The sequence below is a fragment of the Budorcas taxicolor genome, chromosome X (genome assembly GCF_023091745.1).
Source record: "Budorcas taxicolor isolate Tak-1 chromosome X, Takin1.1, whole genome shotgun sequence".
Classification (NCBI taxonomy): domain Eukaryota; kingdom Metazoa; phylum Chordata; class Mammalia; order Artiodactyla; family Bovidae; genus Budorcas; species Budorcas taxicolor.
The window spans coordinates 81,576,649-81,589,621 of record NC_068935.1 but is presented as its reverse complement, the minus strand read 5'-3'; the positions used below and the strand labels follow the sequence as shown (position 1 = coordinate 81,589,621).

Below are 12,973 nucleotides of genomic sequence, written 5' to 3'. Positions count from 1 at the left end.
AGGGGCAACAGTAGAAGGAGCAGTTGGTAGGGAAGTCTTCATCTTTTTATTCAGCAGCTGGTAAACAGTCGCTCGGCCGCTGGGGGAGGAGCAGGGTTTTCCCCTAAGGTGCAGTTGTGGGGTGAGGTTGGGGGCGGCACACTGAGCCTCCGCCTGAGAGCCGGAAGCAGGCACTGAAGAGGGAGTGGCGCTGAGCCCGAGGAGGAGTGAGAGAAGGAAGCGGCAGTCCCCTGGCATACGGAGCTGTCTGAAAATCAGGGATGAATGTTAAAAAGAGAGCGTATTTAGCGACACTCCTGGCCCCGAAGAAAGGAACTGAGGCGACACGAATCCCCTGTCCAACACCCAGAAGACGAGAGACGAGTGCCAGGACCGCCAGCAGCTGTTAGGCGCTTTTTGGTGACGCGGCCGCCGCGCGCAGACGCGCTGACGGGCCGTGGCCTCCACGTCTCAGGTTGCGCAAAGGCCTGTGGGAGCGACCGGGAGGAGGGCCAGGATGGCAGAGGCGGTGGAGTCTCCAGGAGACCCGGGGACAACAACGTCCAGGCCCCTGGTGAGCTTGGGATCTACGACAAAGGGGACCGAGGGTGAGGCAAAGTGCCCCTTAAGGACGTAGGGTAACGGGCTTGTACTTGAGAGTACTGGAATTCCTTCCTCCCGACAGGCCCTTCCTGTATCAGATGCCAGATCCAGTCCCAACCGTCTACCTGTTCTTTGGGCTAACTGCCCCACCCCCCATTCCCCTCGCTGCCGCCCCCCTCCTTTCCACGCCTTCTTGTGAAACTCTCAATTCACTTTCCTTTCACAGGCTCTCACCACTTGTCTTCCTCCCCTTCATTTTGTTAAATGCTGAGCTTCAGGCGATTTAAGTATCTTTGCATCTGCTGTCCCCTATTTTATCGAGACTTGTCACTAGTCCTCGAGGGCGTAGCAGGATTCTGGGATTAATGAGAGATTGATTCTCATGGGATATTATAACTTGATTATTTATTTGTTCAGTGAACCCCAGTCGTCCTGTTTTAATCCCTGCCCTCCCCTGTCACAGCTCTTGGAGTCCTCTTCATGATGATCTCTTGCTCCTGTCTGCAGAGGACAGAATTTCTATTGCAAGTACTACAAGTCCAAAGCCTGAACATGTATTTAAGAACACAGGGTTTGGAGTTAATGTTACTTGGCCTGGAATCACCCATTCTGGCACTTGTGTGAATTTGGGCAAGTCATTTAATGGAGAGTATTTCTTCATGTGTAAAATGGAGATAAAAATACCTGCCTCAAAGAGTTTTTAGGAAGTTGAAATGACATAATTTATGTGAAATGTCTAATAAAATTAGTACCATAACTGAGTAGTGTCAACTCAACATTCTGCCCCCATCCCACCTCCCAAACAACATTTAGTCATGTCCCAAATAGTGTTTATGAGTAGGTGCTCAATAAATGGTACATTCCTTTTGTCTGTTTTAAATTGTCAACATAGTAGAGGACTGATCTGGGAGTCAGGTGAAACTAATTCTAGTTATAGTTCTGCTTACTAGCTTTATTTGTTCATCTGTTCATTCTTTTGTCAAATATTTATTGAGCATCCACTATGATCCAGGCACTCTTTTAGGCATGGTGGATTCAACAGTGAAAGAGAGTGAGTAGGTCCAAGTTCTCATGGAGTATTTGTGACCTTGAGGAAATCACTCTGAACCCCAGTTTTGCCTTTTGGAAAATGATAGTAAGTCACCACAGAGTCAGAGTACTAAATGAACTAATATAAGCATAGGGCATGATATGCCATAGTTACAGGAGTTTAGATGCTTTTAGTTCCTGTTTTTCGTCTAAACTGCCCCACTTCTCTTTTATGAAGCTTTCCCCAATTAATTTTAGTGGTTCTGATTACTCATTACTCTGTATCCAATACACTTCTATTCAGCAGTGTTTGTTGAACTCCCACAAAGTGTAATACACTATGCTAGTTGCTTTAAGAAATACAAGAGTCCTGTCCTTATGGTGCTTACAGTCTGATTTTAGGCATAAGACAAACATACAATGCCAACATAAGACAGTATGTAAGAAAGTTACACATAACATTTTAACATAATTTAAAAGGTGCTATCATGTCTTGTTGAGGTGATGAAGCAGGCAACATGGTAGAAGTTATATTTGAGGGAGCCTCAAAGGATGGGTAGGATGTGAGCATAAAGCTATGAATGATTGGTTACCTGATATGTGCCAGGATTGTGCTAGACATCCTTTGCATATTTTCTAAACTTTATAGCAACTGTTTCAGTTAGGTGGTTTTTAGACTGTGTTTTACTTGCAGGTGGGGAGATGAGACTGAGAGATTTGATGATTTCCCTAAGGTGACCAGGCTGAAATTTGAACCTGGTCTGCTTCTGAAACCAAGACTATTACCATTAATGCTACACAGACTCTCATCGGTGAAGATACAGAGGTTAGGAGATACTAATGTATTTGTAGAACAACAGAGAGATTACTTTGGTTGAAGCACAGGGAGGTATTAGAAAAGAAGCCTTAAAAGATAAAGCTACTGTAGTAGAGAGGCAGTATAGAACAGTGGCTTTGTGTGCTCTGGGGTTCAAATTGTCTAGGTTTGGTTCTATGCTCTGTCATTTAACTCACTGTGGGATATTGGGGAAGTTACCAAAATCTCTCCATGTCTCAGTTTCCCTATCTGTAAAATGGAGATAAAGTAATACAGGGTTGTTCAGTGGATTGAATAAGTTAGTACACATAAAACACTTGGTAGAGTGCCTGGCACATAATAATCATGCAATAAGTGTTATTTCCTTTTATTGACCACTGTGCTGGGAGGTTTAACAGGCAACAATGAGTCAGTGGAAATTTTTGAGGAGGGAAAGGTTTTAAATCATGAATTTGACAACATAACAAAGGAAAAGTTACCATGGAAAAAGTGTGGAATCTAGAATACCGTGCAATTGTTGCAGTAGTTCTGGAATGAAGTGATGGCTGCCTGGATTATAGCAGCGGTAGATGTGAAGATTTGAGAAAGGCAGAATCCTCGAGGATTTGCAGTGCTAGGAAGAATGTGTCTTAGTGTTTTTCAAACTTTAACATGCTAGCAATCATCTGGGGAATCTTATTAAATTGCAGGTTCTCTTTTAATAGGTCTGAGATGAGGCCTAAGATTCTGCGTTTCTAATAAGCTCCCAGATGGTGCTGCTGCTCCCGGTATCACATTTTGAAAAACGAGGCTATAGATAAGTGGGAGGAAAATGATACCCTGAACAGAAATACAGAAGAGGATGAGAGCCCTAAATGTTGATTCATTCACTTTTGGAAATGTTTAGTTCCAGATATTGATTGGCAGGCCATCCAGTAGATATCCAGCAGGTAGTTGGACACTAAAATCTGGACTTCAGGGCTCACAAGAGGTCAGGACTAGAGAGATTGATTTGGAATCATCTGTATAGAGTTGAGAATATAGAATCTTGGGTAATGCTTGTCTATTGCCTGTCTATTTAAGGAGCAGAAAAAAGAGCCATAATAATCACTGTAGCCTAGGGTCTGGAAGGATGTTCGTCCTAGGTGGACCATGACACTAAGCCCCTACCCGCCTGCTTGGACCAAGTTGTTTTCCTGCTTGATTTCACCCGCCCCAGCCCACTTGTTGACCTTGTTGACTTCTTTTTCTCTTCAGAATTTTGGTCAGTAGTTGGTCATCTGTTCCCAACTGCTTTCTTAAGGCTGCAGTCCCCACATTTACTGTGTGTTCTTGGCCCTGCCTTTACTTGCTCCCCTCATTGGCCCAAGTCAGGCAGCAAAGTTTGCACATGTGTTTAAATGCACATATATGTATGTATGTGCACAAGCCTGCCAGCATAGAAGAAGGGGAGGAACATGAGGTCCAAGTCACCTTTTATCCTCACCAAGGGGCTAGTCAGAGAGTAAGGTCCACTAGCTGAGGACCTGGTAGCACTGTCTCATATATGGGGCTGGAGAGCTTCAGATCCTGACTCAGTTCACTGAGCAATGTTAGTGAGTCTCTGGAAAAGAGAGATTGAGGAAGGGTTGGGATGAGGGGTGAGTGGGAATCACATGGCACTTTAGTGACTACTGCTGCTGCTGCTAAGTCGCTTCAGTCATGTCTGACTCTGTACGACACCATAGACAGCAGGCTCTGCCATCCCTGGGATTCTCCAGGCAAGAACACTGGAGTGGGTTGCCATTTCCTTCTCCAGTGCATGAAAGTGAAAAGTGAAAGTGAAGTCGCTCAGTTGTGTCTGACACTTTGCGACCCCATGGACTACAGCCTACCAGGCTCTTCTGCCCATGGGATTTTCCAGGCGAGTACTGGAGTGGGTTGCCATTTCCTTCTCCATTAGTGATTACAGTCACTCCCAAAACCAAATAACTGGAGTTAGGCCAAACTTCCCCAGTTAAGGGCCCAGTCTTCCAAAAGATTGGCCACTTCATATACCAGCCACAGGTTTGGAGGTTCCCAGGACTACCCTCACTTCTGAACTACTGCCTACAACTTCATGGTCAGGCTCTGTAATTCATTAGAATGACTCATAGAACTCAGGACAATGATATACTTAAAATTACACTTCTATTATAGCAAAAGGGTACAGTCCAAACCAGCAAGAGGGGGAGATGTGTAGGTTGAGGTCTGAGATAGTTCGTAATACAAAGCTTCCTTGTCTTCTCTCTGTGGAGTAAAGGCAGGACCTTGTTACCCTCCTGATACGTTGATGTATGACAGACAGTATGTAGAATATTGCCAACCAGGGAAGCTCACCCACATATCTAGTTTTTATTGAGGTTTCATTACATAGGCGTGATTGACTGGATTGTTTTTTCTTCCATTCCCAAGAGACCAGGTTTGTACCACAGTACTCAAGTGAAGTTGCTCTGTCGTATCTTACTCTTTGCAACCCCATGGACTGAAGCCTACCAGGCTCCTCCATCCTCGGAATTTTCCAGGCAAGAGTACTGGAGTGGGTTGCCATTTCCTTCTCCAGGGGATCTTCTCAACCCAGGCATCAAACCCAGGTCTCCCGCATTGTAGGCAGACGCTTTACTGTCTGAGCCACCAGGGAAGTCCTCACAGTACTCAAACTTGACCTCAATCCTCTAATCTTATGTTTGGTCTTTTAGGAGTGGTTAGCCCCCTATGCTCGGAGAAGGCAATGGCACCCTACTCCAGTACTCTTGCCTGGAAAATCCCATGGACGGAGAAGCCTGGTAGGCTGCAGTCCATGGGGTCGCTAAGAGTCGAACACAACTGAGCAACTTCACTTTCTCTTTTCACTTTCATGCAGTGGAGAAGGAAATGGCAACCCACTCCAGTGTTCTTGCCGGGGGAATCCCAGGGACAGGGGAGCCTGGTGGGCTGCCATCTATGGGGTTGTACAGAGTCAGACACGACTGAAGTGACTTAGCAGCAGCAGCCTCCAGGAGAATTGCACCCTTAACCAAGGCTCTCCACATGCCAAATGTTGAGCGTTGATTGTGTGTTACATGACTTGCAGGTGTTACCTAATTCTTATAGCAGTGTTGTTTCCAAGGTAGGGCCATTCAGCTTCAAAGCCCATTCGTTCTGCACTGCCCTGCCTACCCTAGCTGTAGCAGGCAACAAGATAACTCAAAACACGAAATCCTGGAGTTTGAAAGGACAGTATCATAGTAGTGAAGAGAGAATAATGACTTCAAAATGAGGTGGTTTACACATTAAGTGCAGAAGAATATTCAGAAGACAAAACCGAGAAAGAATTCTTATATTTCCCTTTTTTAAATTGTGGATTTTATTTATTTATTTTTGGCCACAACCTGTAGCATGTAGGATCTTAGTTCCCTGCTGCTACTGCTGCTAAGTCGCGTCAGTTGTGTCCGACTCTGCGCGACCCCATAGACAGAAGCCCACCAGGCTCCTCTGTCCCTGAGATTCTCCAGGCAAGAACACTGGAGTGGGTTGCCTTTTCCTTCTCCACTGCATGAAAGTGAAAAGTGAAAGTGAAGTTGCTCAGTTGTGTCCGACTTTTAGCGACCCCATGGACTGTAGCCTACACGCTTCTCTGTCCATGGGATTTTCCAGGCAAGAGTACTGGAGTGGGATGCCATTATCAAACCCATGCCTCATGCATTGGAAGTACAGAGTCCTCTTGACTGCCAGGGATATCCCAGGATTCATATATTTGTTGATTATGAGGTCATTGTTGGCAATGTCAGTAAACTTGTGGGAACACCAGTACAGATTAAAAAGGATTAAGCAAGTAGGAGAGTGAAGAGCAGTTTGATCAGAGAAGAGGAGAGCAGTTTGAGATGGTGACAGAAGTAAGGAAGTGAAATATTTTACCATATTTACTTTTATTTTTTAAAATGTTTGTTTGCTTACTTATTTGTTTATTTGGCTGTGACAGGTATTAGTTGTGGCATGTGGGATCTAGTTCCCTGACCAGGAATGGAACCCTGGGTTCCCTATTTTGGGAGTCTTATCTTAGCCACTGGACCACCAGGAGAGTTCTTCAAATATTTAAATAAAATAAGGAGTAGTATAATAAATCTCATATAACTTTCAGCATTCTTCTATTGTTTCATTTATTTCATCACATTTTTTCCTAAAATAACCTTTTTATTTTGAGCTAATTTTAGACAGAAAAATTGCAAAAATGGCACAGTTCCTGTATAGCCCTCGCTCAGCTTCCTCTAGTGGTAACATTGTATATAACCACAGTACAAAGATCAGAACAAGGAAGCTAACGTTGATACAACACTATTAAACTATAGTTCTTATTTGAATCTTATCAGGATTTCCACAAATGCCCTTTTTTGTTCCAGGATCTTACCCAGGATCTCACATTGCATTTAATTGTTATTTTTCCTTAGTTTTCTTCAGTTTGTAATGGTTGTTCAGTATTTCCTTGTCTTTCATGATCTTTTATAAGTATTTTAAAGCAAATCCCAGATGTATTCCTTTACCCATAAATACTTCACTATGTTTCTCTAATAGGTAAGGACTGTTTGTTTTCTTTGGTTATCACACATAACATAATAATAATCACTCCTTAATATCATCTAATCTCTGTTCACCTTCCAATTTTCTAAAAAAAAAAATGTGTTTTTACAGTTTGTGCAAATCAGGATCCAAACAAGGTCAAATTGCACTTGGATAATACATGTCTTTTAATATATGTGTCCTTCTCTTTTTGATGTAATTTATTTGTTTAAAGTCATTTCTTTTGTAGAATTCTCCACTTTCTGTATTTGGCTGTGGTATTTTTAGTAGGTGCCTCTGTCCACATATTTCCTGTAAACTCTTAAGATCTGGAGATTTGTTTATATTTAGGTTCATTTTGGCTTGGGTAGGGGAGGCAGAAAGAAAAATGAACTTAGGTGGCCCCTAAAATTAGGAATTTTTTGTTTATTTTTTAACTTTCTGTTGAGAAAAGTTTCAAACATATACAAAAGTAGAATAGTAAAGTGCACTCTTGTTTACCCAACCTTCAATAATAATTACCAATTTATGGCCAGTCTTCTTTCTTCTGTAGCCCTACCCATTTCCCTTCTATACTATTTTAAAACAAATCCCAAGCATCATTACATTAATAAATATTTAATATGTATCTCTAAAAGATAAGAATTCTGTTTTAAAGAACATAACCACAGTATCATTAGTACATGTAAAAAAATCAATAATTCCCTAATATCAAATGTCTTGTCAGTATTCAAATTTCCAGCTCTCTCCTAAATGTTGTATTTTTATAATTTAAAATCTGACCCACCACCTATTTTTATAAATAAAGTTTCATTGGAACACAGCTGCACTTCATTTTTTTATGTATTTGACTTCTTTCATGGTACAGAAGCAGAGTTGAGTAGTTCCAACAGCAACCATTTAGCTCTCAAAACCTAAAATATTTACATTTGGATCTTTCACAGAAAAAGTTTGGTGACCTCTGCTTTAGGCAGTTATCTTTTAGAATCATTAAAAATAAGAAACAGTGCTTTTTATGTTGACTTTCATTTAAACCACTTCTGGAGAGCTTCATTTCCTTGTGTAAATCCAAACTTCCTTCTGATACCATATTCCTTTCTGAAGATTATCGTTTAACATTTCTTGGAATGCATGTTTCAGCTTTTTGCTCATCTGAGAAAAGTCTATTTTGCCACCTTTTGGGGGGGGTTATTATAAGACTTTTATTCAGCAAAGACAGTGTTACCTTGAAAGTTGGTTAGAGTATGTTTTATGTGTATAAAATAATAATTCATGTTTTGATGCTGTTAAACTTTAATTTTATTTCATTTTATTTTAGGGAGCAGGAGAGGTTTACACTTTTCTTTGAGAAACCAAAAGGGAAAGCAGTTCTCCCTCATCCAAGGCAGGAAATAGTCATTGCTTTACAGCAGCATTGTCATTTCAAAGAAGTTAAAACTAGTCCTTCTTTAAATGGCTTTTTAATTCAATCAATGTTACTGCAGTATAATGCCTGTTCAGTAAAATTCACCCATTTTAAGTATGTAGACGGTTTTCAAAAGGTACTTGATTCTAAGATCATACTGGGAGAATGAATAAAAGTGTTTGGAGTTTGCCGTCCTGAGAAGCATCTTTGTTATCTGTGATTCTGGTTCCTTTGCATGGCAAAATCACATATGCCTGGAAAGACCGCTGTCATTTCAACTTTCATTGATGTCCTATTCCTTGGGACATCAGGAACAGGAAGTCAAGGATATTCTGGAAGGCTCCAAGTTTCTGGGCCTTTGAGTTTAGTATGGATGACCTCAGGGCCTTTTCCCTTTGCTCCATTTTTTTCCTCTTTCTGGAGGAGAGGCCAAAGGCACAGGTGGATGTGTCTTGCATGGAGCCCCATGGTCCATGGATGTAGCTGGTGGTCTCCCATGAACCTGAGACAAGTATTGCCTTTCATTTTTAATAGCTATTTTTGTGGTTTTTTGAATTGTGGGTTGACAGTTTTATTCATTCAGCACTCTAAAGGTGTGTTTGTCTTCTTTCTTACATTATTTTGAGTGAGATGTCTATTGTGTTTTTCTCCTGATTGCAATGTCTTATTTTCTCTGGTTGTCTCTAAGGTTTTCCTCTTTATCTTTGGTTTTCAGTGTGAATGTGTCTAGGTTTGTGGATTTTTGCTTTTGTTTTGTCTTTAGGTATTTTTCTTGATTGGGGTTTTCTGGGCTTTGATCTATCATTTGAGGTCTTCTGTCATTCTGGAAAACAGTTCAGCCTTTATCTTTTCAAATATGTTTTCAGATCCATTATCTCTCTCATGGGATTTCAATAATATACAAATTAGATTATTTAATATCAACCCGACAGGTCTTGCATGCTGTATTCTGTTTGGGGTGGTCTTATGTTTTTTATTCCTGTTTTATTGAAATATTGGCATATAACGTTGTATAAATTTAAGGTATACAGTAGAATGACTTGATATATGTTTTTTTTCTTTTCCAGCTCTTGTTTCTGTTTAGATAATTTTCACTGACCTATCACTGATTTCTTTATTTGACCTTGTTGAGTCTGTTACTATGTTCTTTTATTTCTAGCATTACCATTTGACTCTTACAGTTTCTATCTCTTTGCAGAAATTCACCATCATTTTTGCATATGTCTTCTACTAGAGCCTTTTAACATATTAATCATATAGTAACTTTTTCTGCTGAAATTATAACGTCTGAGTCACCTCAGAGTTTGGTTTAATTGCTTTGTGTTGTCAGAGTGTGTTGTTTTTCCGTGTATGTGTTTATGGGGAAGGGGTAATTTTTTATTGATTGCTGGCTATCATTTTTAGTAGTAGAGACTGCCTGGAAATGGCACATCTTTTCTGTTAAGTTGTTACTATAGGGATTAAGTCAGTCTAGTAAGGAGTTGAACCTGTATTTGGCTTTTGTCCTTGATAGGGGAACTGTCAAATGCATCATCAGCTTCAAATTTCTCTCCTATTACTTTGTGCATAGGGAGGGCAGTAGGTTTGCCCAGTGTTTTTCTTAATGTTTCTTCTCCATGTTTTGTTTTCTGCATTCTGTTTGCCTCTGCATAAAATAGTGGGTTTCTCTCTAAGCTCTAGCCCCTCCCTTAGCACTAGATTGCTGGCTTTTGTTACTCCATAATTGTAGTCTGGTGGTGGAGACCTGGGAGGTAGGGACTTTTTGTTGTTTTGATCCACCCTCTGCCCTGTGTCCCTGAGTCTCCTGGGTGAGACTTTCTCAGTGATCTGTCTCTTTCCCTAGCTGAAAGCGAAAGCTGCCCAGTCATGTTCAACTCTGCGATGCTATGGACTATACAGTCTATGGAATTCTCCAGGCCAGAATACTGGAGTGGGTAGCCTTTCCCTTCTTCAGGGGATCTTCCCATCCCAGGGATTGAACCCAGGTCTCCCACACTGCAGGCAGATTCTTTACTAGCTGAGCTGCAAGGGAAGCCCCTAGCTGAAGGAGACTCTAATAGCCTGGCATTAGGATGATTTCCCATCCTTCCCCCAGGAGTAGCGAGGTTTGTCTTTTCCCTTTCCCCAGCCACAGTGGGTCTTCACCTGTGCTCTGAAAACAACAGGGTTTGCTGATCTTCCCCCAGCAGCTTTAAGGCTCTTTTTCTATAGGAGAGAAGGGTATGAGCTAGGCTCTCTGCTTTTCTCAGAAGAGGCAGCTGCTTCCCGCCGCCACACCTGGATCAGTGGAAGTCTGTGGAGAAGAGCCTGCAAGTGGATGTGAACTCCCACTATGTCTAATGCTTAAAAGGGTGCTATCCTGTCATAACAGTCCACACGTGGTCTTCAGCAGTTCATTTTAAGTTTTAGCTGTATTCTTTACCATCTGTGATGCCCAGTGTTGTTCTCATGCTTTGCTGCAGATGAGCCAGTGCTCATGTCCCATCTCTTCTTGGAAGTGCCCGTTTTTCCTTAGATTTCTTTCATGATACTTGGTTGCCCTAAAACCTCAGCTCTGACAGGTTCAAGGAAAATTATGATTTTGTAATTAATCTGGCTTTTTCTCATTGTTCTAGTGGATTCCAGCTCATTCCAGCTTTCTGTATCCTGATTAGAAATCAAACTACAGTGTTCTAAACTCACTTGAGATAGTTGCTCTTTGTGTGGTTAGGTATTTAATTTAGCAGGTTCATTTGTTCCGTTTTTCTTTCAGTTTTAGGGACTACTTTTAAATTTTAATTTTGTTTAATAATTCTGTCATAAATACAAGTCATAAATACAGAGCAGTGTGTATTCTAAGAAGCCTAACTTCTCTCCTTATTTCCTCCACCTTTTCCCCTCCTTTCCTAAATAGGAAGCTTTAAAAAAAAAATCTATAAATACTACTTACATTACATGTGACTTAAGGCACTTTGTGTGTGCATGCTCCGTCTCTCAGTCATTCTGACTGACTGTGATCCAATGGACTGTAGCCTGCCAAGCTCCTCTGTACATGGGTTTCTCCAGGCGAGAATACTGGAGTGGATTGTCATTTCTTCTTTCAAGGGATCTTCCCAACCCAGGTCACTTGAATTGTAGGCAGGTTCTTTACTGTCTGAGTCATGAGGGAAGACTATATTTTCAGGGATCATTTCTAAGTCATATTGCATGATTTATTTCTTATTTTTAAAAGGTAACATTCAGATATGTGTGTGTGTGTATGTGTATATATATAATATATATTTGTATCCCTTTCGTAGATGTAGCGTGTATACAAACTTTTCTTCACATTCTTCTTTAACACGCCATAATATTGAGGTGGTGAAAAAGTTTGTTTGGTTTTATCTGTAAGATGGCCACAAGAAGTGCTTAGTTCTCTCATTTTTTTTTTTAAATTATGAAAGTATGATAACACATTTATAAGAGACTTGGAAAATACAAAACAAGTTTGCATATCAGTTCAGTTCAGTCGCTCAGTCGTGTCCGACTCTTTGCAACCCCATGAACTGCAGCACGCCAGGCCTCCCTGTCCATCACCAACTCCCGGAGTTCACCCAAACCTATGTCCATCGAGTCAGTGATGCCATCCAACCATCTCATCCTCTGTTGTCCCCTTCTCCTCCTGCCCTCAATCTTTCCCAGCATGAGGGTCTTTTCCAATGAGTCAGCACTTCTCAAAGTATTGGAGTGGCCAAAGTATTGGAGTTTCAGCTTCAACATCAGTCCTTTCAATGAACACCCAGGACTGATCTCCTTTAGGATGGACTGGTTGGATCTCCTTGCAGTCCAAGGGACTCTCAAGAGTCTTTTCCAACACCACAGTTCAAAAGCATCAATTCTTCAGTGCTCAGCTTTCTTCACAGTCCAACTCTCACATCCATACATGACTGCTGGAAAAACCATAGCCTTGACTAGAAGGACCTTTGTTGGCAAAGTAATGTCTCTGCTTTTGAATATGCTGTCTAGATTGGTCATAACTCTTCTTCCAAGGAGCAGGAGTCTTTTACTTTCATGGCTGCAATCACTATCTGCAGTGATTTTGGAGCCCAGAAAAATAAAGTCTGACACTTTCCACTGTTTCCCCATCTATTTGCCATGAAGTGATGGGACCAGATGCCATGATCTTAGTTTTCTGAATGTTGAGCTTTAAGCCAACTTTTTCACTCTCCTCTTTCACTTTTATCAAGAGGTTCTTTAGTTCTTCCTCACTTTCTGGCATAAGGGTGGTGTCATCTGCATATCTGAGGTTATTGATATCTCTCCCGGCAATCTTGATTTCAGTTTGTGCTTCCTTCAGCCCAGGATTTCTCATGATGTACTCTGCATATAAGTTAAATAAGAAGGGTGACATATACAGCCTTGATGTCCTCCTTTTCCTATTTGGAACCATTTTGTTATTCCATGTCCACTTCTAACTGTTGCTTCCTGACCTGCATACAGGTTTCTCAAGAGGCAGGTTGGGTTTTCTGCTATTCCCATCTCTTTCAGAATTTTCCACAGTTTATTGTGATCCACACAGTCAGAGGCTTTGGCATAGTCAATAAAGCAGAAATAGATGTTTTTCTGGAACTCTCTTGCTTTTTCCATGA

At 41.3% G+C, this 12,973-nt stretch overlaps 1 protein-coding gene across 2 annotated transcripts in view; it reads left to right on the top strand.

Annotated features, from left to right (window-relative positions):
- Nucleotides 1–206: 206 nt before the first annotated feature.
- Nucleotides 207–12,973, top strand: part of YIPF6 (Yip1 domain family member 6) — a 28,373-nt gene continuing 15,606 nt past the window's right edge. For both annotated transcript variants that reach the window (XM_052663389.1, XM_052663388.1), the window contains exon 1: nt 207–553. In XM_052663389.1, coding sequence (XP_052519349.1) covers nt 497–553 — 57 coding nt within the window. In that variant the 5' untranslated portion in view covers nt 207–496. The remainder of the gene's footprint in view (nt 554–12,973) is intronic.